The 21,333-nt window shown below is 42.0% G+C and overlaps 1 protein-coding gene across 2 annotated transcripts in view; it reads left to right on the top strand.

Annotated features, from left to right (window-relative positions):
• The window catches only part of RPF2 (ribosome production factor 2 homolog), a 33,866-nt gene that overhangs the window by 2,222 nt on the left and 10,311 nt on the right, over nt 1-21,333 (top strand). For both annotated transcript variants that reach the window (XM_080615196.1, XM_080615197.1), the window contains exons 4-10: nt 372-411; nt 2,906-2,987; nt 3,082-3,158; nt 4,346-4,445; nt 12,382-12,484; nt 13,679-13,823; nt 14,130-14,293. In XM_080615196.1, coding sequence (XP_080471322.1) covers nt 372-411; nt 2,906-2,987; nt 3,082-3,158; nt 4,346-4,445; nt 12,382-12,484; nt 13,679-13,823; nt 14,130-14,293 — 711 coding nt within the window. The remainder of the gene's footprint in view (nt 1-371; nt 412-2,905; nt 2,988-3,081; nt 3,159-4,345; nt 4,446-12,381; nt 12,485-13,678; nt 13,824-14,129; nt 14,294-21,333) is intronic.

The following is a 21,333-nucleotide window of genomic DNA, read 5'->3' as shown; positions in this document are numbered from 1 at the left end:
CTGTATGGTTGTAGTAAAGAGACATTAATTGTAATAACTAAATTCAATGTTAGATGAATAAGCAAAGGCAGTTTATGAAGTGTTATTGGGGGGGGGGGGGTGGTCTGGAAGCCAGGCCCCAGGAGACAGGAAATATGGAGGAAAGTGCTTAAAATGGCATTGGTGGCACTGAGGCGCTCGAAGCAGTATTAGTAAGGTTTAGCTCAAACCATAAGGCTTATGTTTTGAACTAAACCTGAACCTCTACTGCTGGAGTTTCCAGCAGAATGCAGAATTTTAGTGTTATCAGAGAACTAGTTAGAAGTGCTTGTCTGGGCCTGGGTTTTGTTGCTTGTTTTAAATCTTTCTCTTTTTTTTTTTTTTTTTCTCAGGAAAAATATTACCAGGCCTTTTGAGGATCAAACATCATTGGTGAGTATAAACCACTTCTCTTACGATATTTTACAGTCAAGAAGAACTTTATTGGAGGATATTTTTTTCATTGCTCTGTGAAAAACTAGATGAGAAACAAAGTTTGTAGGGAGTTTGGATAAGTGGAAGGTTGGACTATGTCTAGATTTATGGTGTCAGTAGGGATATTTTTTCTCTGATGGAATCATGTTGTGAGGACTTTGTCTTTACTGTAAATGCATGTTTCTGTAAACTGACAGGCAAATTTAGGAGCTCATCTAGTTCCAATGCCCCTGCCATGGGCAGGGACACCTTCCACTAGACCAGGTTGCTCAAAGCCCCATCTAGCCTGGCCTTGAGCACTGCCAGGGGTGGGACAGCAACAGCTTCTCAGGGCAATCCGTTCCACTGCTTCACCACCTTCATAGTAAATAACTTCTTCCTTGTATCTAGTATAAATCTACCCTGGTTATATGCCCCGTCTGGATTTGGTGTTGATTCAGTGCTTTGAGTTCAAAATAATTTATGAGCAGGAAGGCAAAAAATAAAGGGGCTAATGCTAAGATTATCTCTTATGCATTTGCACTTCAATTGAAGCATTACTTTAACTGCTGAAATATGCCTGTCATAAAAGCAATATATGTATTTCCTTCCAAATGAGAGAAAGAAGATAGTGATGTAGCTTTCCAATAAAGACAAGATTAGTTATCCTCAAATTAGTTGTTTGGTTCCTAGTGATCATGATTTTTAAAGTTTGTTCTGTGTCACTGCTGACTCACATAGGAAAGTAAGGGTCAGCTTTTTATTGCCTGAGGCAGTTACTTAAATAACTTACTGAAGATGTATGCTGAAGTTGGCAGTTTTGGGATATTGTACTAAGTAAATTTGTGTGTGAAGAGGAAAAATGTATACATTTATGTATACACACCAGGCACAAATGCACTTTCTTGTCTGAAAGGGATCGTGCAACTAAAGGGGAAACGTATCTAAGGAATCCCCTGTAAATAAAAAGGAAGAGGAGAGACAGCTATGGATCATTAAGGATCGTTTTATAATAGTGAGTGCTGGAGTAGCAGCTGAAGTTGTATTAGACAGTTGAGTTAAGGCAGTTTTAATGTGTTAAAAAAACATTATGGTTGTGGTGTAGCTACACCAACATAAAATGTTGCTTCATCTCCATTAAAACTGATGCTGAGGTATTGTAGTATGTGCTTCTGTTTCTGGCATGAAGCACAATAAGGCAACCATCCCTAAAATATCGTGAATGGAAAACTTAATAGTAGTAGCAAGGCAAGACTTATGACATCATTTGCTGAAACTAAACCTCTTACAGCCACATAGCTGACTGACTTGGTTTCACAGTCACATAGGAACTAGCTGATCCTCAGCTGAGTTTTTAATAAAACATCATACTTCTGTTAGAGCATTCACATATATCAGCACACAGTGATTACCAGAGTTCTATGAGCAAATGTTTCAAGGGGAGTCCCCTCTGCTCTGTTCTTGATTTGTCTACAGTCAGTATTGCTCAGGGACCTAATGTCACAGCTCGGTGCTGAGCTGCATGATTTGTACATGCAGCTGTTCCAGTCTGCGTTTGCACCTGGGGGTGTCTCTCCTGACCTCCTGAGGGGCAGAGTTGCGCTGTCCTCTCTGAGCTGCTGCTGTTGCAGAGGTAGGAGGTGGTGCAGTGGCATTTTCTGCTTCACAGCTGCTAAGTGCAAGTATAGAAACTCTGGTGCTTCTGGGAAGTACAGGATAAATAGCGTGTGTGTATATCTAGGAATCACAGTTGATGCACAGAATGAGGGGCTGCCTTGAGAAGCAGCAGTGCATAAAGAGGTTTTGGAGTTAGACATCCTCATGAAGAATTGCAGTCAGAATACTATAATACTATAATAGGTTCTCCATCTGCTCAACCTGGAGAAAAGATAGTCACTATTGGCTTCATTTTAAGTAGTTTTAGTCTTAAGTAATCAATAGACACAAAGTTGCTCTGTAGTACTCTCGTTCCCAAGTGTGAGAACTTTAGATATTTGCAGATGTTCCTAGGTTTGCTGTTGAGGGAATTAACTGGATGTTCAGAAGCTGTTAGGCAAAGCAAATATGTTGCATAAAGCTTATCTGGGTGACTAAAATGAGCCATTGCAACTGTAGCCAACTTGCAAATACTTATCCTTCAGGCAAGGAGAAGTGGTTGAAGGTATTTTACCTAAAACAAATAATGAGGAATTATGAAAAAGGGCATTACAGATAGAATGGAGAGAAATAGTTGCCTATCTTAATCTTTAAGACTGCAATGGGAAAGAGAAATGATTTGTTTTTTGAACCTTGAGTCTAGCTGTCAATTTTAGCTCATGTGGACTTGGCCGTGCTCAAAACTCTTCTAGTAAGTGCAGTTGCTCTTCTCATTAAGCAGCTCCTAAACTCATGTGTTTGTGACGTGTATCTTTACAAAGTATTTTAAATGCTTCAAAATGGAACTCATGAGTTTTGTTCTTTTCCTCAACTGTAGGAATTTTTTTCGAAGAAATCAGATTGTTCTTTGTTTCTGTTCGGCTCTCATAACAAGAAGCGACCGAACAACCTGGTAATAGGTAACTTATGTCACTTCGGTTTTTATCTGGGGAAATGGTCTGGTTTTCAATTAATATTTAAATAGCTGGATTTTCTTGTTTTTCACTTTCACAGGGCGCATGTTTGACTATCATGTCTTAGATATGATTGAGCTAGGTGTTGAGAAGTTTGTATCCCTAAAAGATGTCAAGGTAAGGAATTGCTAACTCAGTATTTCCGTGACATCTGCTGGTGGGATTTTTGGGGGGTTGGCTTTTTCTGTGCTTTGAAGTAGGGACAAGATCTGTTCAAAAAAAGTATTTCGTGCAGTCTATGAGGACTGCCAGTTTGTGGACGCCAGGATGGTATTTTTTTATGTACTGCTTTTTATTTTATTTTGGTTGTTTTGAGCAAGCTTGCAACTTTCTTTGCAGATCCTTTTTTAGACTCAGTTTATTCCTTATGTTTTCCTTTTTAATGAAAGAGTTACACTTAACGAAATTCCGTAGTCAGGTTCTGCTCGTGGTAGGTTCCTCTATAAACTGTCATAGGCTTTGAAAAATGAAATCCCTCTTCCCAAATTGTAACTAGAGAGGGTCACTCTGCTGACTGAGATGATTCTGAAACTTTCTTTAGCTTTCAATAACACGTAAATGCCAGTTTTCAGAGGACAATACTTAATTCAGGCAGGAAGCTAACATCTTGATTATTTAAGCCTAGAGAAAATTCACCTTTTGTGGCCATGTTAGACTTTTTTTGGCAAGACTAAAACGTATTTCGTATGTGTGTACATTTGTATCAAGCAGTTCATACACTGCAAAATAAGGAATTTTTATCGTCCCCATTATCACAGTGTATAAACTGGCAGGACAGTCTAGCGAGTTAGTGAAGAAATTACTGTTTACAAAGGTGAATCTTACCTTTGAAGTCAGATTGTGGTGTGTATCTACACAACACTGTTTATAGCAAAAAAGTTATAGTTAAGTAAATTTATCTGTTGGACAGAATTAATATCAGGTGATTGACTAAACTGTAACCTGCCTTTTTCATGTACTCTCTAGTGTCAGAAGTACAATGGACTTGTTTGCCTCTAATTTTAGTTTTCTTGTTAGTAGTTGTGAAATTTCACTCATTTTCACCAGAAGGTATTATCTATTATATTTTATAGTAAAGAAGCTCTCTTCTGTTAATCCAGCACAAAGAATAACACAATTCACCCTTTTAAATACAAAGTCCATCCATACGCCTCCAGTGGTGTTCAGTGAGAGAACAAAAATGCCTATTCTGTCCATACTGATCCCAGGTCACAAGAGTTTTTCATTCAGTGCTGAATGTGGCAATAATATGTTCCCTAACAGGGTCTGAATCTTTGGTGTGTTTTAAAATTCTTATTCCACAGAACAGTAAGTGTCCTGAAGGAACAAAACCGATGCTGATATTTGCTGGTGACATGTTTGATGTAAATGAAGAATACAGAAGACTGAAGAGCCTTCTTATTGGTCAGTATTTTGATTATGTGAGCAGTAAGATTGCATAAATCTGTAGTAATGTGTTCTGTTGGGAAATGCTAGTTTGTCAATAAATGTTTGCTTATGTTCAGCACAGAAAGAAAACAAGAGCAGGCACTTTTAAGTTTCATGTCATGTGAAATTAAAGTTCACTAATCATCATGACTGTTTACGGGGGGGGGGGGGGGAGTCTAGCCTGAAAGACTCTCAAGTTGAAACTTTGTGTTCACGAAAATTCATTACTTTGGTGGTGGGGAAAAATAATTTTTAAAAAAGTCTTTACCATTTAGTTGTTCTGGGTCATTGCCTTTCTAACCAAATAACATTTTTGAAGTATCTAATCTGAAATCAGTGCATTAAGTTCAGAAAGTGGGATATTTTTGCTTACAAAAAAGTCAAATCTATATAATTGAACTTGTGTTTATATGATGAAAGCATTTTCTTTTGGAAATTTGACCAGTTCTTACAAAAGTGCCATTGACTAGAGTACTTGGAAAGAGCACGCACAGTAAAAAGCAGCCTGTAGATAACAGCTGTGTCATAACTTCAAAGCAGGCTTGGGGCTTAGTCAAAAACTGGCATCAAGTTTTTTACTGTCTCAAGGTTGGAGGCTCTGGAAGATAAAGCACATTGTGGAGTCTTTCTGGGGAACTACAAAAATGATTATACTTAGGGTAGCTTTTGAGGACGTAGAAGTCATATGGCACTGTATCCCTTGACACTTAAAAAATGCATCTTGCATGATAGAACTAGGTCTAGTAGGTAGGGTGGTGTGTTTTTTCTTTTTAATGGGTTTCTTAAAAGCAGATTATTTTTTTAAGCTCTGGTAAAATACTGAAACTGGCCCAATAAGAACATCTTTGTTCTTTCAGTTCCATTCTTAGGTTGTACCAACTCGTAATCTTACAGCTTTGCAAGATCTCCCTTTCACATAAAATAAATATTAGTTGGGCTCCTTTTTTTCTAGGCAAACAGATAAATGATCGCTCTTTAGAAACATGGTTGGGGTTTGGTTGTGGGGTTTGTTTTTTTTCCATTAGAGATTAATTTTTTTTCCACATTAGTACTGTAATTCCTTAAAGCAAATGTCCTGGGTTCAGCAGTAGCAGTCAGTTTTTCTCCTTCTTAGTAGCTGTTGCAGCACTGTGTTTTTGACTTTTGGCCTGGGAACAAAGCTGATAACACCGATGTTTAGACTGACCAAGGACTTTGTGAGTCTCATGCTCTGCCAGGGAGGAGGAGGGGCCAGGAGGAAGCAGGGACAGGACACCTGACCCAAACTAGCCAAAGAGGTATTCCATACCACAGCACGTCATGCCCGGGGATGTAACCGGGAGCTACCTGGAAGGGCACGTCCTCTTTTCGGTCGGGCTCTTTTCCAGCGAGCGGTATCGTATTCTCTTCCCTTGTTATTTCTCTTATCATTATTATTATTGGTGGCAGCAGTAGTGGTTTGTGTTATACCTTAGTTACTGAACTGTTTTTATCTCAACCCGTGGGAGTTACATTCTTTCGATTCTCCTCCCCATCCCTCTGGGGAGTGTGGGGGGGGAAGTGGACTGCGTGGTTCTAATTTACAGCCGGGGCTTAAACCACGACAGTTCTTTTTTTGGTGCCCAACGTGGGGCACGAAGGGTTGAGATAACGACAGATCTGACCGGAGTGTGTCTAATCGTATTTGTGATAAGCATTCAGTGTTTTGGATTAATAGTCACTCGTCACAATGCTGATTTATTGGCTCTCAAAGTTGTTTTTGATCTCACAGTCTCAATATGCCGTAGGTTACTTAGAGCCCGTATTTGCTGTGTTAGTGTTTTTCAAGTGTGGGGCTTGGGCTAAGGTTGTTGTCTCGTTGTATTTTATAGTAATGACTTGTAATACAATAGAAAAATTGATCATGAAACTGATCTGGCTTATGTTCCCAGTGTGGTCACCACCTTTATACTTTGGGAGGTATATAATACAAATGCTTAGCAACTATACATCTTTTTTCTCCTTCCTGGGTGGTCAACCTATGAAGGAGACATTCTTTTACCCTCCCAGTGCCCCTCCCAGACCGTTTGCAGCATCGTTTGAGAGTTTTGAAATTTTTGAGTGGCCTTTTAATATTGTTGAGACCTGTTTGCTGATTGTGATGGGGGTCACCATGTTGGCACGCATACAGAGTGTGTTTTGTCCACAACCATTACGTCTGATCTCAAGAGTTAAGCAGAGTCGGGTTTGGGCCTTGTCTGGGGTTAGACGACAAAATAGGGGGACCGAGAGATTTTCCCCGAGGTTGGACAGCCATGAGTGGCAGGGTGTGTGGGATAGTATGGGCAAGTATCTAGGTCAGTGGGCCCCTCCAGTGTTTTGGAATTTCACCACCGAACAACTGCAAAATCCAGAAGAATTAGTAAAACACTTAAATGAGGTGTGTTGTCATCCTGGTCATACCAGAGAGGGACAAATCATGTCAACGTGCTGGGGCTTGGCCTATGCTTACCGGGCCTTGTTCAACACTATCCAGCACCTTCAAAAGGGAGGGAAATAATCCAAATCCTGCTGAAAGCTGGTTTTGCCATAAAACGGAGTAAGGTCAAGGGACCTGCACAGGAGATTCAGTTTTTGGGAATAAAATGGCAAGATGGACGTCGCCAGATCCCTACAGATGCGATCAACAAAATAACAGCAATGTCTCCACCAACTAATAAGAAAGAAACACAAGCTTTCTTGGGTGCTGTGGGGTTCTGGAGAATGCACATCCCAAATTACAGTTCGATTGTAAGCCCTCTCTATCACGTGACCCAGAAGAAGAACAATTTTAAATGGGGCCCTGAGCAACAACAAGCCTTTGAGCAAATTAAACTTGAGATAGTTCATGCAGTAGCCCTTGGACCAGTCCGGACTGGGCCAGATGTAAAAAATGTACTGTACACCACAGCCGGGGAGAATGGTCCTACCTGGAGCCTCTGGCAGAAAGCTCCAGGGGAGACTCGAGGTCGACCCCTCGGCTTTTGGAGTCGGGGATACAAAGGATCTGAGGCCAGCTATACCCCAACTGAGAAAGAGATACTGGCAGCCTATGAAGGGGTTCGAGCTGCTTCGGAGGTGATTGGCACTGAAGCACAGCTCCTCCTGGCACCCCGGTTGCCCGTTCTGGGCTGGATGTTCAAAGGCAGGGTCTCCTCTACACATCATGCAACCGATGCGACATGGAGTAAATGGGCTGCACTAATTACGCAACGAGCTCGAATAGGAAATCCCAGTCGTCCAGGCATTCTAGAAGTCATCATGGACTGGCCAGAGGGCAAAGATTTTGGAATGTCACCAGAGGAGGAGGTGATGCGTGCTGAAGAGGCCCCACCATATAGTAAACTGTCAGAAAGTGAAAAGCAGTATGCCTTGTTTACTGATGGGTCCTGCCGTATTGTGGGAAAGCATCGGAGATGGAAGGCAGCCATATGGAGTCCTCAACGACAAGTTGCAGAAACTGCTGCAGGAGAGGGTGAATCGAGTCAGTTTGCCGAGGTGAAAGCCATCCAGCTGGCCCTGGACACTGCTGAACAAGAAAAGTGGCCAGTACTTTATCTCTATACTGACTCATGGATGGTGGCAAATGCCCTGTGGGGGTGGTTGCAGCAATGGAAGCAGAGCAACTGGCAACGCAGAGGTAAACCCATCTGGGCTGCTGCACTGTGGCAAGATATCGCTGCCCGGGTGCAGAACCTGGTGGTGAAGGTAGGCCATGTAGACGCCCATGTACCCAAGAGTCGGGCCACTGAGGAACACCAGAACAACCAACAAGTGGACAAAGCTGCTAAGATTGAAGTGGCTCAGATGGACTTAGATTGGCAACATAAAGGTGAATTATTTTTGGCCCGGTGGGCCCATGACACTTCAGGCCATCAGGGTAGAAATGCAACGTACAGATGGGCCCGTGATCGAGGGGTGGACTTAACAATGGACACTATTGCCCAGGTTATTCATGAGTGTGAAACATGTGCTGCAATTAAACAAGCCAAACGGTTAAAGCCTCTTTGGTATGGAGGACGATGGCTGAAGTATAAATATGGGGAGGCCTGGCAGATTGATTATATCACACTCCCACCAACCCGCCAAGGCAAGCGCCATGTGCTTACCATGGTGGAAGCAACCACCGGATGGCTGGAAACATACGCTGTGCCCCATGCCACTGCCAGGAACACTATCCTGGGCCTTGAGAACCAGATTTTGTGGTGACATGGCACCCCAGAGAGAATTGAATCAGACAATGGGACTCATTTCCGGAATAACCTTATAGACACTTGGGCCAAAGAGCATGGCATTGAGTGGGTATATCACATCCCCTACCATGCACCAGCCTCTGGGAAAATCGAACGGTATAACAGGCTGTTAAAAACTACACTGAGAGCAATGGGTGGGGGAACTTTCAAGCATTGGGATACACACTTACCAAAGGCCACCTGGTTGGTCAACACCAGAGGATCTGCCAACAGGGCTGGCCCAGCCCAGTCAGAACTTTTACATATTGTAGAGGGGGACAAAGTTCCTGTGGTGCACATGAAGAATTTGCTGGGGAAGACAGTCTGGGTTATTCCTGCTTCAGGTAAAGGCAAACCCACTCGTGGGATTGCTTTTGCTCAGGGACCTGGATATACTTGGTGGGTAATGCGGGAAGATGGGGAAGTCCGATGCGTACCTCAAGGGGATTTGATTTTAGGGGAAAACAGACAATGAACTCAATTGTACGCTGTTGCCTGCTATAGCCATCAACTAGAAGTCTGCAGGGCACCAGCGACTGGCCCTGACTTCCCTCCGACCATCATCCCAACAGAGAATGAACTTTGATAGAACCGGATGAGTTCTACAGTAAAGGAATGATCAGCATCAGCAGGCAACGATCCAAAACTGCACACAGCTTCTTCTGCCCTGAAAGACTGTTCCAAGAGATGGAGCCCAACATCATGAACCGAACGGACTCAGTAGCTTTATAGGAATTGGTCCGTGCACTAAGATAACAGTGCACTGAGATGAGAGTGAGGGTATATGGAAAATGTGGGATCTGAGCATGACGTGAATGGTATGGAATAAGGGGTGGATACTGTCCTGGGTTCAGCAGTAGCAGTCAGTTTTTCTCCTTCTTAGTAGCTGTTGCAGCACTGTGTTTTTGACTTTCAGCCTCGGAACAGAGCTGATAACACTGATGTTTAGACTGCCCAAGGACTTTGTGAGTCTCATGCTCTGCCAGGGAGGAGGAGAAGCTGGGAGGAAGCAGGGACAGGACACCTGACCCAAACTAGCCAAAGAGTTATTCCATATCACAGCACCACATGCCCGGGGATGTAACTGGGAGCTACCTGGAAGGGCACGTCCTCTTTTCGGTCGGGCTCTTTTCCGGTGGGCGGTATCGTATTCTCTTCCCTTGTTATTTCCTTTATCATTATTACTATTGGTGGTAGCAGTAGTGGTTTGTGTTATACCTTAGTTACTGGACTGTTTTTATCTCAACCCGTGGGAGTTACATTCTTTCGATTCTCCTCCCCATCCCTCTGGGGAGTGTGGGGGGGGAAGTAGACTGCGTGGTTCTAATTTACAGCCGGGGCTTAAACCACGACAGCAAAGTATTCCCTCTGCAGTGACTGAAAAAGGAGCAGAAAAGGAGAAAATCTGCATCCTCTCAGTACAGCTGACTGGTCTTTGGGGATAGATGAAGGGCTAGTAACTGTGCTTATAAACATTCGAAGGTGGTGAATATTGACTTATCTCATTCTTTCTCTTCTGATTTTTGTTGCCTACAGTGTGGTAGTGCATTTATGATGTAAGTCCTTGGAATGCAGCTCGTGAGATTCTAATACCTTTTTATGCTTGTATTTATAAAATGTTTCACTGCTTACTACACTGTCTGCTCTCTAGTTCTGTTATTGCGTACCCGTTTCATCCTAAAAATGGAGAGGCACTGCCTGACTGACTTATACACTTTCTAAAATGTTGGTTTCTAGGAGACATCTACAATTTTAGGTTGGCCATCAGCTTGTTCTTCATACAGCCTTCTTCACACAGGCTTCTTTGAGTGTCTCAGAAGTTTGCACATTTCTTCTGGCCAAGAAGGGGGGTGGCTGGGAAATGTCTGGGATAGAGTTTGAACTCTACTAATGTTAACTGTAGCTACATAGGTTACAGTGTTACCAGCTTTTGCATAGGAATTGATACAAAAAGAAGTGTATAGATTCATGTTCCAAAATAATTTAGGAATTTAGTCTGGAAATGGAAAGATCTTGTGAAGCTCTCTGCAGGAAAAAGTAAATTAGAAGTTCTGGAAACATGTTGAGGACAAGTGGGAGAAAGAACTAGGGAATGGAAAGAAAGGAGAGTCCAACCAAAGCAAGAGTTGTAAATGAAGAGTACATTGAAAAGACTTCAGATCTCTGGGCATCATGAAGCCTGAGGTTTCTGCAGCTGTTCAGCAGTGCCAGGAAACAGAAATTCCTGACCACCTGCATTTGTTGGAAGAGATCATCCTGTGGGTGAAAAGATGTTTGATGCCACAGGAAAATACGAAAGGGAGATGTTGCCAGTAAAACCACTGTAAATGTTAGCTTTCATGCCCACAGAGGACTAGTCAGAGGGGAAATGCATGCCAGAAGTGACCAAAGTATTTTATTTGCCACTTTATCTACAAGCTCAGCCCACAAGAGGAGGAGAGTATTTAGCTGACCACGGAAGTTTCCTGGCTAGACTCCAGCTGCTATCTGCCAGCAAGACTTTGTTTTGGATGTCACTTCAGTGTTGATACTCCTGAAAAAGGTAGTGGAGGAAAAGACAACTAGTCCAGGGATCTGAAAGTGGGACAGAGCGGAAGAGACTGATGTGTTTTGCATCTGTTAGCATTTCTCCTGTGTTTCAGCATTACCCTGTCATGTTTATTAGCACACCTTGTTCCCGCAGTCAAGGTCACATTCTTTCTCCACCCTCTGCATATGCTGGACAGATTGCTGTGCTTACTGCAAGCTCTCTGATTGCACAGTATTTTTTTCATAGCCTGATATAAGAACCTTGTGAGAGACAGCTTGTTTTGCATTTAACTTGTATTTCAGTGTTCTCTGTGCAGACTAAGCAACTATTTCAAGTGTCTTATTTTTATAGATGTGTTGCTTAATAAATAGCGAAAACATTTGCGGGGATGAATAGTGCTTTTACTGAAGGACAGAAGTGCTTTTTTGTGTGGGAGGTATGAAAGAAACAATATATCTAAACTTTTTCCCAAGTCAGAAGGGAAAATGCAGATAAGAGTAGACTATAAGATACAATTTCAGTCCGTTTTTTACTGGCTTTTATCCTTCTTTGTACTCTTCCAATATCTGGCTCTAATTAAGAACCTTAAGTGTGAGGTTTTTCGAATGGTGTGTTTAAGCAGATACCTGAACTAGTGCCTTCTCCCTATTGATCTATGCTTGGCTGAGCTTAAACTGGCCTAAAGATATTTAATTTTTCTGACTTTAGAGCTGACTATTTAAAGGAATAGACAACGCAGTTATCTCAATTAGCTTAATAAAGCTAAGTTACTGCTCTTTTCCATGAACTTAATATGTATGTTGCTAACAAACAGTTTCTGGGAAGTCGCTGTATGCCTTTCAGGGTTTCTACACATTTGGTTTCACCACTGCAGGAGCTAACATGTGCAATGTTAGATTTCTGTGCTGTGTTTTGGCAGAACTACAGTTTTAAGTAGCAGCTGTTTTGTGAGAGTCACATTAAACATACAGATTCAGCTTTTCTAGAGCCATCCCTTGTATAGCCTAGCTTAGTTAGAAGCAGTAAAAGTATCTGTATAGGTGAGGAGTTCACATCAGTGGTATGATGCGGGTCCATTATGAAATAAAGTAATTTGTTACAGTCATCTGCTGGTTTGATTTTCAGCCAATAATGCTGGCATTTGTTCTTCCAGATTTCTTCAGAGGTCCTACTGTGCCCAATATTCGTCTGGCTGGTTTAGAGTATGTCCTGCATTTCACAGCTGTAGATGGTAAAATTTACATGCGAAGCTATAAGTGAGTATGTGTTTTATCTATTTGCTTGCTTCTTGGTACCTGTCGTGGTTTAAACCCAGCTGGTAACTTAGCACCACGCAGCCGCTCACTCATTCCTCACCTTCCTGTTTGGAGGAGAATCAAAAGAATGTAAGCCCCATGGGTTGAGATAAGAACAGTCCAGTAACTAAATTATAATATAAAACTACTACTGCTACTACTAGTACTAATAATGATAAGGAAAATAAGGGGAGAAAATATAAAACTAAAAGGGGAAAGGAAAAAAAAAACAATAAATACAAGTGATGCACAATACAATTGCTCACCACCTGCCAACTGATACCCAGCCTGACCCGAACAGTGATCTCGGCCTTCTGGGTAACTCCCCCCAATTTATATACTGGGCATGACGTGCTGTGGTAAGGAATACCACTTGTAGAGCAGAAGGGAAACACTTAAGCCGTAAATCTGCTGCTTCCTTTCTTGTTGAGCTTTTCCTGCTAGCTAGGAGGATTGCTCTTTTGTGTGGTTGGATTAGTAGGGTGGTGAGAATTAACTTGGTGAATTCAGAGTACTATCTTAGACTTCATAGACTTAGTCTGTTCTCAGGCTGATTTTAGGACTCCTCACTTAAGTGTTTTTTGGAGAATGACAGGTGGGTGGCTGCAGCCAGCAATACACTAGGAAAAACGGGAAGTGGCAGAACAAGACAGTCTTGTCTCGATGTGTTGGTGTTCAGCCTCCCAGATCATGGTCTTTCCTTAGGAGGCTGTGAGCATTCGTAGCTTTGTCTTCGTGTGATTTTGATTTCTCTACTTTTATGATTCTCATTCTTCATATCAAACAAAAAATGTTCTTAGTGCTCAGGTTAGTTTGCTGTAAACTACAGTAACTGTTTTTCATGGCTGTTAATACCCAGGCCACTATTTTGAATTTGAGGAATTATATGGCTTCCAGGTTACTGGGACTGAGTTTTAACAGTAAGACTGATAATACTGTGTGTTCAAATTGTGACGGGATACATTTAATATATTACAAATTGTTAATGCCAGACATCGTCCTCAATAATGTGTTAGCATTAGCTCATTAGAGTTAGCATTAGCAGTTGTTTTTAATAGTGTTCTGATCTACAGGACTGAACCTGCCCTTTAGGTAAAGGCGGATAAATCTTCATCACGGAGGACAATGTTGGTTTTGATTGGTTTTCCCTTCTAGGGTTCTCCTGAAGAAATCTGGCTGTAAAATACCAAGAATTGAACTGGAAGAAATGGGACCTTCATTAGATCTGGTTATGAGGAGGACACATTTAGCTTCAGATGACCTTTATAAGCTGTCTTTAAAGCAGCCAAAAGCCCTGAAGGTATGTACCTTGGAAAGTGTGTTACTTCCAGATCTGTATGTCGAGCAATAAAAGCTAAAGTATTAATTATTATATTTGACCAAAGCTTACTTTTATATATTACTTTTTTGTGAGGTTTCTGGAGCCACAGCACTTCTGTGGTAATCAACTGGCATACAGAAACTTCTCTGGAAGCCCATAGAACATACAGATCAAATCTTAATCTCTAAACTCCACTGTACGTGGCCTTGCTTTTAGGCAATGGACTCTCACCCAAACTCCTGGCACTCTCCGCTCAGAAATACTGATGTTGTTCTTCCCTTACAGCCTAAGAAGAAAAAGAATATCTCCCATGATGCGTTCGGTACAACTTATGGCCGAATCCACATGCAGAAGCAAGATCTTGGGAAACTGCAGACGCGGAAAATGAAAGGGTTGAAAAAGAGGCCAGCAGAGAAGGCAGCTGAAGATAGTGGGGTTAATCCCAAAAGGTCAAAATCAGCTTGATAGTCTGGAACAGCTTTGAAATCTTTTTGTACCTTCAAATTTGGTATATATACTGTAATATAAATGTGTCAGACGTAAAAGATTCGGCTGCTATTAACTTTAGTTTTATAAAGAAGTCTTTTTAATGGTGCGTCGTTTTAGAGGGACATGGGGGTATTGAGCTTTAACGCAGAACTTGGTAATTTAAAATAAAAAATGTGATATAACTTGCTTAGTTTTCTGAAGCTGAGTATTTATTCTCTTGGTGTTAGCAAACATATGCTAGTCAAGCAAGTGACTCATTTCCCAAACAGTTTTATGGATGCTATGTTGGGAACCCTTCGTCAATCAACTGGTCTTGTAAATTCTACACTGGACCAGAGTAGTGTATATAAATTAATATACACAGCACAACTTCTCTGTTCATTTATTGTTTATGTATTTCAAATTTTGCATGACTGCAATACTAAATAAACTCTAAATTCTTTTCTAAAGTGGGAGCTCACAGTATGTGTCTCATGCTAAACTAGGTCTGTAACTATCGCACCAAGCCCTACTTTACACTTGTAGAATGGAGAGTGATTACGATGTTTTTATGGTGTTCATCACCATGGTAGCAAAGTACCTGATGTTTGTTTTAGGCAAATGAAACCTCTACAGTTTGGATTTCAACCTGTGATGCTTGATTTGTACTGAGAATGGAAGCATACGAAGCAGCCACGAAAGGTGGAAGTCCGTTCTTCTTACCCTTGCTTTTCTCCTAAGTTTGTGCTCGTTAGTTAGTGAAGGCTCCTCGGTTAAAGACTCTTGTTTAAGAGCTCAGTGAGACTCTGGTGTGGTTTTCCATGGTTTGGAACATCCTGAAAAACCTTGGTTTTTCCTTCTGCTTTTTGGAAGCTATTACTCTGCCCTTTAGCATGATCATGATAAAAGTATGCATACTTTATCATGAACATAATAAGCTCGCTTATCCTAGTTACATTTTTAATACTTGATCTTTTCTTGTCAGTTTTCTTAGTGCAGTCAGCTGATGTGTCACATTAGAAACAGGCAGTTTGTTATTTTCGCTTCTGCACCATAGGTGGAAGCTGCAGGGCAGCTTTGCTTTCCATGTGTGAGAGCTGAGCTGGAACTGGCTGTGCAAATGCTACACATGATGTTCCTGCTATGCTGGTTTGATAAAGCTTGTGTGAAAAAGAAAGCACTTCAAAAGTTTGGGATCTTTTTGAGGGCACAGACATTGATCTTCCATGTATTAACGTATTTTTATGGTGATTTTTATGAACTTAACAGCTGTAAAAGAAATAGTAAAAGCATGCCCATCGTCATAAAAGACTGGGGCTTTTTAATTGTATTTTCCTAATTTGGAAGCTAATTTTGTTGCTCAATTTGGTGTTTAAAACCTGAATTTCATAGCAGTAAAGTAGACCATCTAGCCTGTTATTTCTTAATGTAAAAAGTGAGACAGTTGTTCGGTAGTAGCCCCCAGAGATAAGCTGTTGCATCTTGGCATTGATTTTGTTTCATGCTGGGGCAGGTGAGGGCCACTGCACCTTCTGGCAACTGTATGGTTACTGCGCAGCTTCAGAGAGATGCTAAGTCCTTGAGCAGAGGAAATGGGTCTGCAGGGAGAACCCAGGTGCTTCTCTTCACCCTTTGCAGGGTCTTCTTGCTGACTACAGGTGCAACTGAAGTGCCTGATGTCCCATGTCTGGGGCTGTTTGTGTGAATAATCTTTTATTTGTAGTTTTTGTACTGGTGGAATACAGCCACATGTGGCCAAAAATGCATGAGGTATGTGAGGCAAGGAGAAATTCTGTAAGGTTTGCTTGTTTGCTTTTGAGTTACATTGCTAGCAAGGATTAAAATTTGTGCCATTTCTAGTAAGTACATTGCACTACTCGAAGTGGTGCTGTTTTGGTGCAAACTCTTGAGTGGGAAATGGAAATGTTCTCTTTTTTTTTTTTTCTCATGGCACAAATGAACCGCTCTGATTTCTATATGATGAGACAGGATGAAGCCAAATTAGCAACTGAGTTCACCTCACTTCTTTCAGTGAGGTTTCAACCTTGCTGTGAAGCACTGAGTAAACCACAAGGCTGGTGGCTAATGTGATTTCAGATGTATGGCATGCACAACTGCACATATGCATGGTAGGCAATTGCTACATTCTGAGTATCTGATTTAACTCAAGCTGAATGGAGATAGGAGGGCTGAATATAACCTTTCTGGTGGCATGTTCTTATTTTGCAGACTCTTTTAAGGTGTGATGAAAATTGTTAGGTGCTGCAATGTAGCTGTGTGCACAAAGAAGGTGCCCAAAAGGCAGCTGATGAAAGGGGCTTGTCTTGCCTCAAGTGCCCCTTGCTTCCAGAGTTCACCAGGCTCTGAAAACACATAAACATGCCCCCGGGGTCTGCATGGCTTGGGCAAGGCATAACTGGCATGTTCACCCCTTTCCCCTGGTTTTCATCTTACCTCCCAACGTACTGGAGATAGCTTTATTTATGGGTTGAGTGTGGTAATAGATTTGGTTTGAAGCAAAGCGTGGCTCCCGATGTTATACCTGTGCTGTAAAATGGAGGTGGAGCTGCAAATTGGCAGTCAAGCCTGTGCTGTCTTTAGCTGGCAGGATGGCAATGGCAGAGATGGTATGATTTGTGCCTCTGTGTGCTCAACTGTGCCACTGGCATATTCATTGCTCCTGTTAAGGAGGCTGCTGTTATTATGGATAACTAATGATAGAATTTAGTCTACCTGCACTGCAAGTTTACTTGGCTCTCTTTATGTGTGGTGCAATTAAAAAAAGTAGGAAGAGAGGTAGATACAGTTAAGTGGCCGTGATATGCTAGGTTCTGGAGATGCCTGCATTTTTGGGAATCAGACCTGAATACATACAATCACAGACTTGGCCATTTGCTAGTCTGATGTGACAGACTGAGCACAGAGAGCAGTGCGTGGTGTGTGTTTGAAAAGAGCATATGAACTCCTTTCTGTTTCCTGGATTTTGTGGGTTTGAGTTTATCTTTACTGTTCCTTAGCAACCTTATTTGTTTCCACTCAGCACTTTCTGGGTTTGACTGTGAGGGTTTCCTCCCTCCGCTGGCTTGGTTGCAGCTGGGAGGGTTAGCAGAGAGTGTGAAGGGAGGACATTGCAGACACACCTGGTATCGCATTGACTGCTGCATCCTCCAGCCAGGGAGGAAAAGGCTGACCATTTCTTGTTCTAGATACTGTCAAGTATAAGGAGACTAGAGCAGAACTGTGTTAGAGGCATTTTTACTATTAAAAAGAGGGAAGCGGAAAAAGCAGCTGTGCATAATTTATATTCTATAGCCATATGAAATACATATTAACATGTGTATTACATGTGGTGAAGATAGTTCTCCCCTATCTCCAAGTATAATTAATCTCTTGCTCTTGGACTTTGCTAAAGTGCCTCTAACAGTAGTGACACGTCCCAACTGCAATCCAGAGGCATAGCTGAGAAATAGGTCAGTTGTATCAGAAGTCAGGTTTCCTAAAATAATACAAAGAATAGAGCCACGAGGCTTCTGAATGTGAAGCCTGTGTAGGATTGCCTTCCTAAATGGATAATGTTCAAAGTTAACAATATGGCTGATGCTGTAAAGGAAGGACAGCTTTGCTGTCATGCATCTATGCAGAAGATAGTGAGGGGGAGCTGAAATTCTGGGGAGACAGAGATTCTGAGGGACCTACCTGACTAGGGGGGAATTGATTATCTTGGAGAGTGTGGTAGGCAGGAGGAATCTAAGTGCTGTGTGGGCAAAGAAATGAAGATGGGCATTGGGAGAGAAATTTATCAGTAATCTGAGATTAAGCCCTATCCTGAATAACATGGGAATCATCTACTTGGAGACGTCATTGAGCGCAGTACATGTATACTGATTGAGACAGTTCTAAGGTGCCTGTTCTTCATCCCTTCTTGTTTTCTTTGACTTTCAGTCATGTTCAGTCTATTTGATCTTTCTATTGCCTTGCTTCTCGAATATAAGCACAAAGTAATCCAGGAGAAGTAGAAGTGAAGTTTTGAGCAGAACTTAACAGAAAGCATGTGTGGTTAATGATATTCCCCAAATTCTCATTATGTTCCCCTTCTCCCCTCTGATAATCTCATAATTCTTCCTGTGATGTCACACACCACCTATAAAACCTGGATTTCTCACTTTGTCCATGATACTGAAGTGTGCCCATATGGGCCCTAACTGCCTTCTATTTTGATTGCCGCAATTTTCTCCTTTTGACTTCTTTTATTCTCACCGCCTTCGAACCAGACAGCTGCACTGACCCATTTCCTGCTGTTTGTCCAGATTGTCTCTTTGTACTGGCAAGGAGTTTCTTGTGCTTTATTGCTTGTGGTGATACATCATCAATCTCTTCTTTCTGCTCTGCTAGTGGTCACAATATCAGTCTCCCTCATCTGTCTCAGATGTCTTCTGTACTCTGAACTGTTATTTGCTTAATCCCCTTTCAGTTCATCATTGTAACAACCAAGGCACTTACTGAGAGCATCTGGGCAAGCTGAAGTAGTGAATTGGGAGCCACATTCAGCATGAGGAGTCAGGCTACAAAGCTGGTGGTCATGAGCCTGAATCAAAAGAGGGGATGGGATGAAGAGCTGTCCTGTCAATTACAAGATCAGGCATGTCAGTCAGGCGGGGAAATCTGCAGGAGAGGTCTAACCCATTTCTCCATTCTCAGCCCGTTTCTTCAGTTGTTACCAAATGGGAGAATTTGGGCAAGAACACTGACCTGCTGGTGCCAGTGAAAGGGGTGCCAGGCTTTGCTCAGCAAACTCAGAAGAAGATCTGTTGTTGATTATCTATCCCCTGCCAGCGGGTTGTGCACATTTGCCTGGTGTTACATTGCCTGTGAAGATCTCAGCAATGCACATGAAAAAAATGATTTCTTTTTTTGCATATACAGTGCTGGAATGCAAAGAAAGATGGATTAAAAAATCTATCTTTATCTCCCTTTTTCCTAACACTGATGTGTGTGCGCTCCATGGAGAAGGCAGTGCTTGGCACATGTGCGGTAAAAGAGCCTTCACTTAAGGCTGAGCCCTGTATCATCAATTCTAAGGCACCTTTAGGTGCAGGTGTTATTTCTCTCTTTTTTAAAGTCTCTAAAATTCAGCCATTGCTTCCTGCTGCTGGCCTCTGGAGAGAGGAATTACTGATGCTGCTTTATGCTCTGGAATTACTGCTGCCAACAGTGATTATCTGTGTTAGCTGTAGATAGGCATACTGGGGCCTAATGTCAGCTCTTGCCAAGAGATAGTTTAAAAGCCTTCTCCCTTCCTGCCTGTTTTTCAGATAAAGGCGTATTCCTTGTACTAAGTTGAGGCCTCTGTTTTCCTAATCCAAAAAAGTCCATGAGTACTTAGTTATATCTTTTCAGTTTTGATTACAAGTTGCTAATGTTTTTCTCCAGTGGAAATGGAGCTCTTTGGCTCAACAGTTCTCTCCTCTGGAGGAGGTTGAGGTGAAAGCAAAGATTCAGGCAAAATGTCTCTTCTCTATCCTGGTGTATCATGCTCTTGTGTGTGACAGAAACTAGTCCCAGTGCAACAAAGCAATGTATTTAGCAGTATAAATTCAGATGAAACATCTCTAAGCAAAGTTGAGCTCTCCTCGTTCTCATGAGCAAAGAGGTGTTTGACGTGTCATTGCCAAAAGATGGGCACTCACATCTTCAATATCGGGAAATTTGTATTGGGATGGTTTGCTGCAAAAAGTGCAATGCAGAACTTGCATCCATCTCCCATCACAGCCCTTAATTTTTTTAATTGAAAACAGGTTATTACAAAGAATTAATGAGCCCCTCCAAAGTGCACATGCAGCATGCCCATAAAGAGTAATAAACTTTCAGTTCGTAAGAGGTGATAGATTTCAGGTCCTGTTGGCTCACTTTGCAGACAGGAATAATCCCTTGCTCATCAGGGTTATTTGAATTAGCAGACTTGATTTTTTATGCCATTAAAAGAAGTTTGTAGGTGCCCATTTTTTATTTTTTTTTTTTTATTCTTTCTTCTCTGAACATACCCGAGATGCCTAAAGGCTTCCAGGATATCGTAGGCAAACAGCTGTTCGACTCAAGTGTGCTCTGTAGTTGATGAGTGAGGGGTTTCTGTTTGTGTTCCAGATGCTCACTTCTTCAGGGCTGAGCAGAAAGGCTCACTTGAAGAAAGATTCAGAGACCTGGTGACTGCTGAGCATTTCCTTCTCATTTTCCTTCCAGAAAGAGGGATACCCACCCTTCCTGCCATTAGCTTTCTCCAGTTTCTCCAAGGCAGTAGGTCATACATAATGATATTTCTTAAAAAAAAACCCAAACAAAACTGCAAACCCAACACTTTATAGATAACACCGTGTGGTTCAGCAGCAGTGCTGATGTAAGGGATTATGGAGGTGCAGCTGTTTGTGGGACTGACATCCAGATGAGGCAATTGAACTAGCTTTAAAAAGTGAAGGGTGGGGGGAAAAAAAGGAGAAGTTCTTTGTTTTAAAGCTAGATCAGTTCCCCGATCTGGCTCAGCACAACTGGGTGGTGCACTGTGTGCTGGGGAGGAAGCAAAAGGCTGGGAGTGGGATGGGAGACATGATGCTTGTGCTGTTGCTTGCAGTATTGTCTGTATGATGGTGCCTGAGTTTGAGAATTACTATGGTTTAGAGTCTGTGCTTAAGGAAACCAGTGGTTTTGGGGACCTGCATTTGTCAGCGAGCTTCACATCTTTCCCTGTGAAGATCACTTTTAACATCATTTTACAGATGTGAAAGCAAAGGTCAACTGACTTTTTCAGAAGGGATTTGCATTGTGAATAAAGGTAAAATGTGAAAGTTGTGAGTTCCCTGTTGGTGTGATCTCTGTTGGTGGCTTTCATGTGCCTTCCTGGGGCTGGAGTCTGTGCTGTCTGTGCTGTGGTGGAGCTGCAGCAGCTGTCAGCAGTGCTTGGCCAGAAAGATGCTGACCTAAATGGAACCACTCACAATTTGTGATTTTATTTACAAAGAACACCTCACAG

Source organism: Psittacula echo (assembly GCF_963264785.1).
Source record: "Psittacula echo genome assembly, chromosome: 4".
Taxonomy (NCBI): Eukaryota; Metazoa; Chordata; class Aves; order Psittaciformes; family Psittacidae; genus Psittacula; species Psittacula echo.
This window is presented reverse-complemented; position numbering and strand designations above follow the sequence as displayed.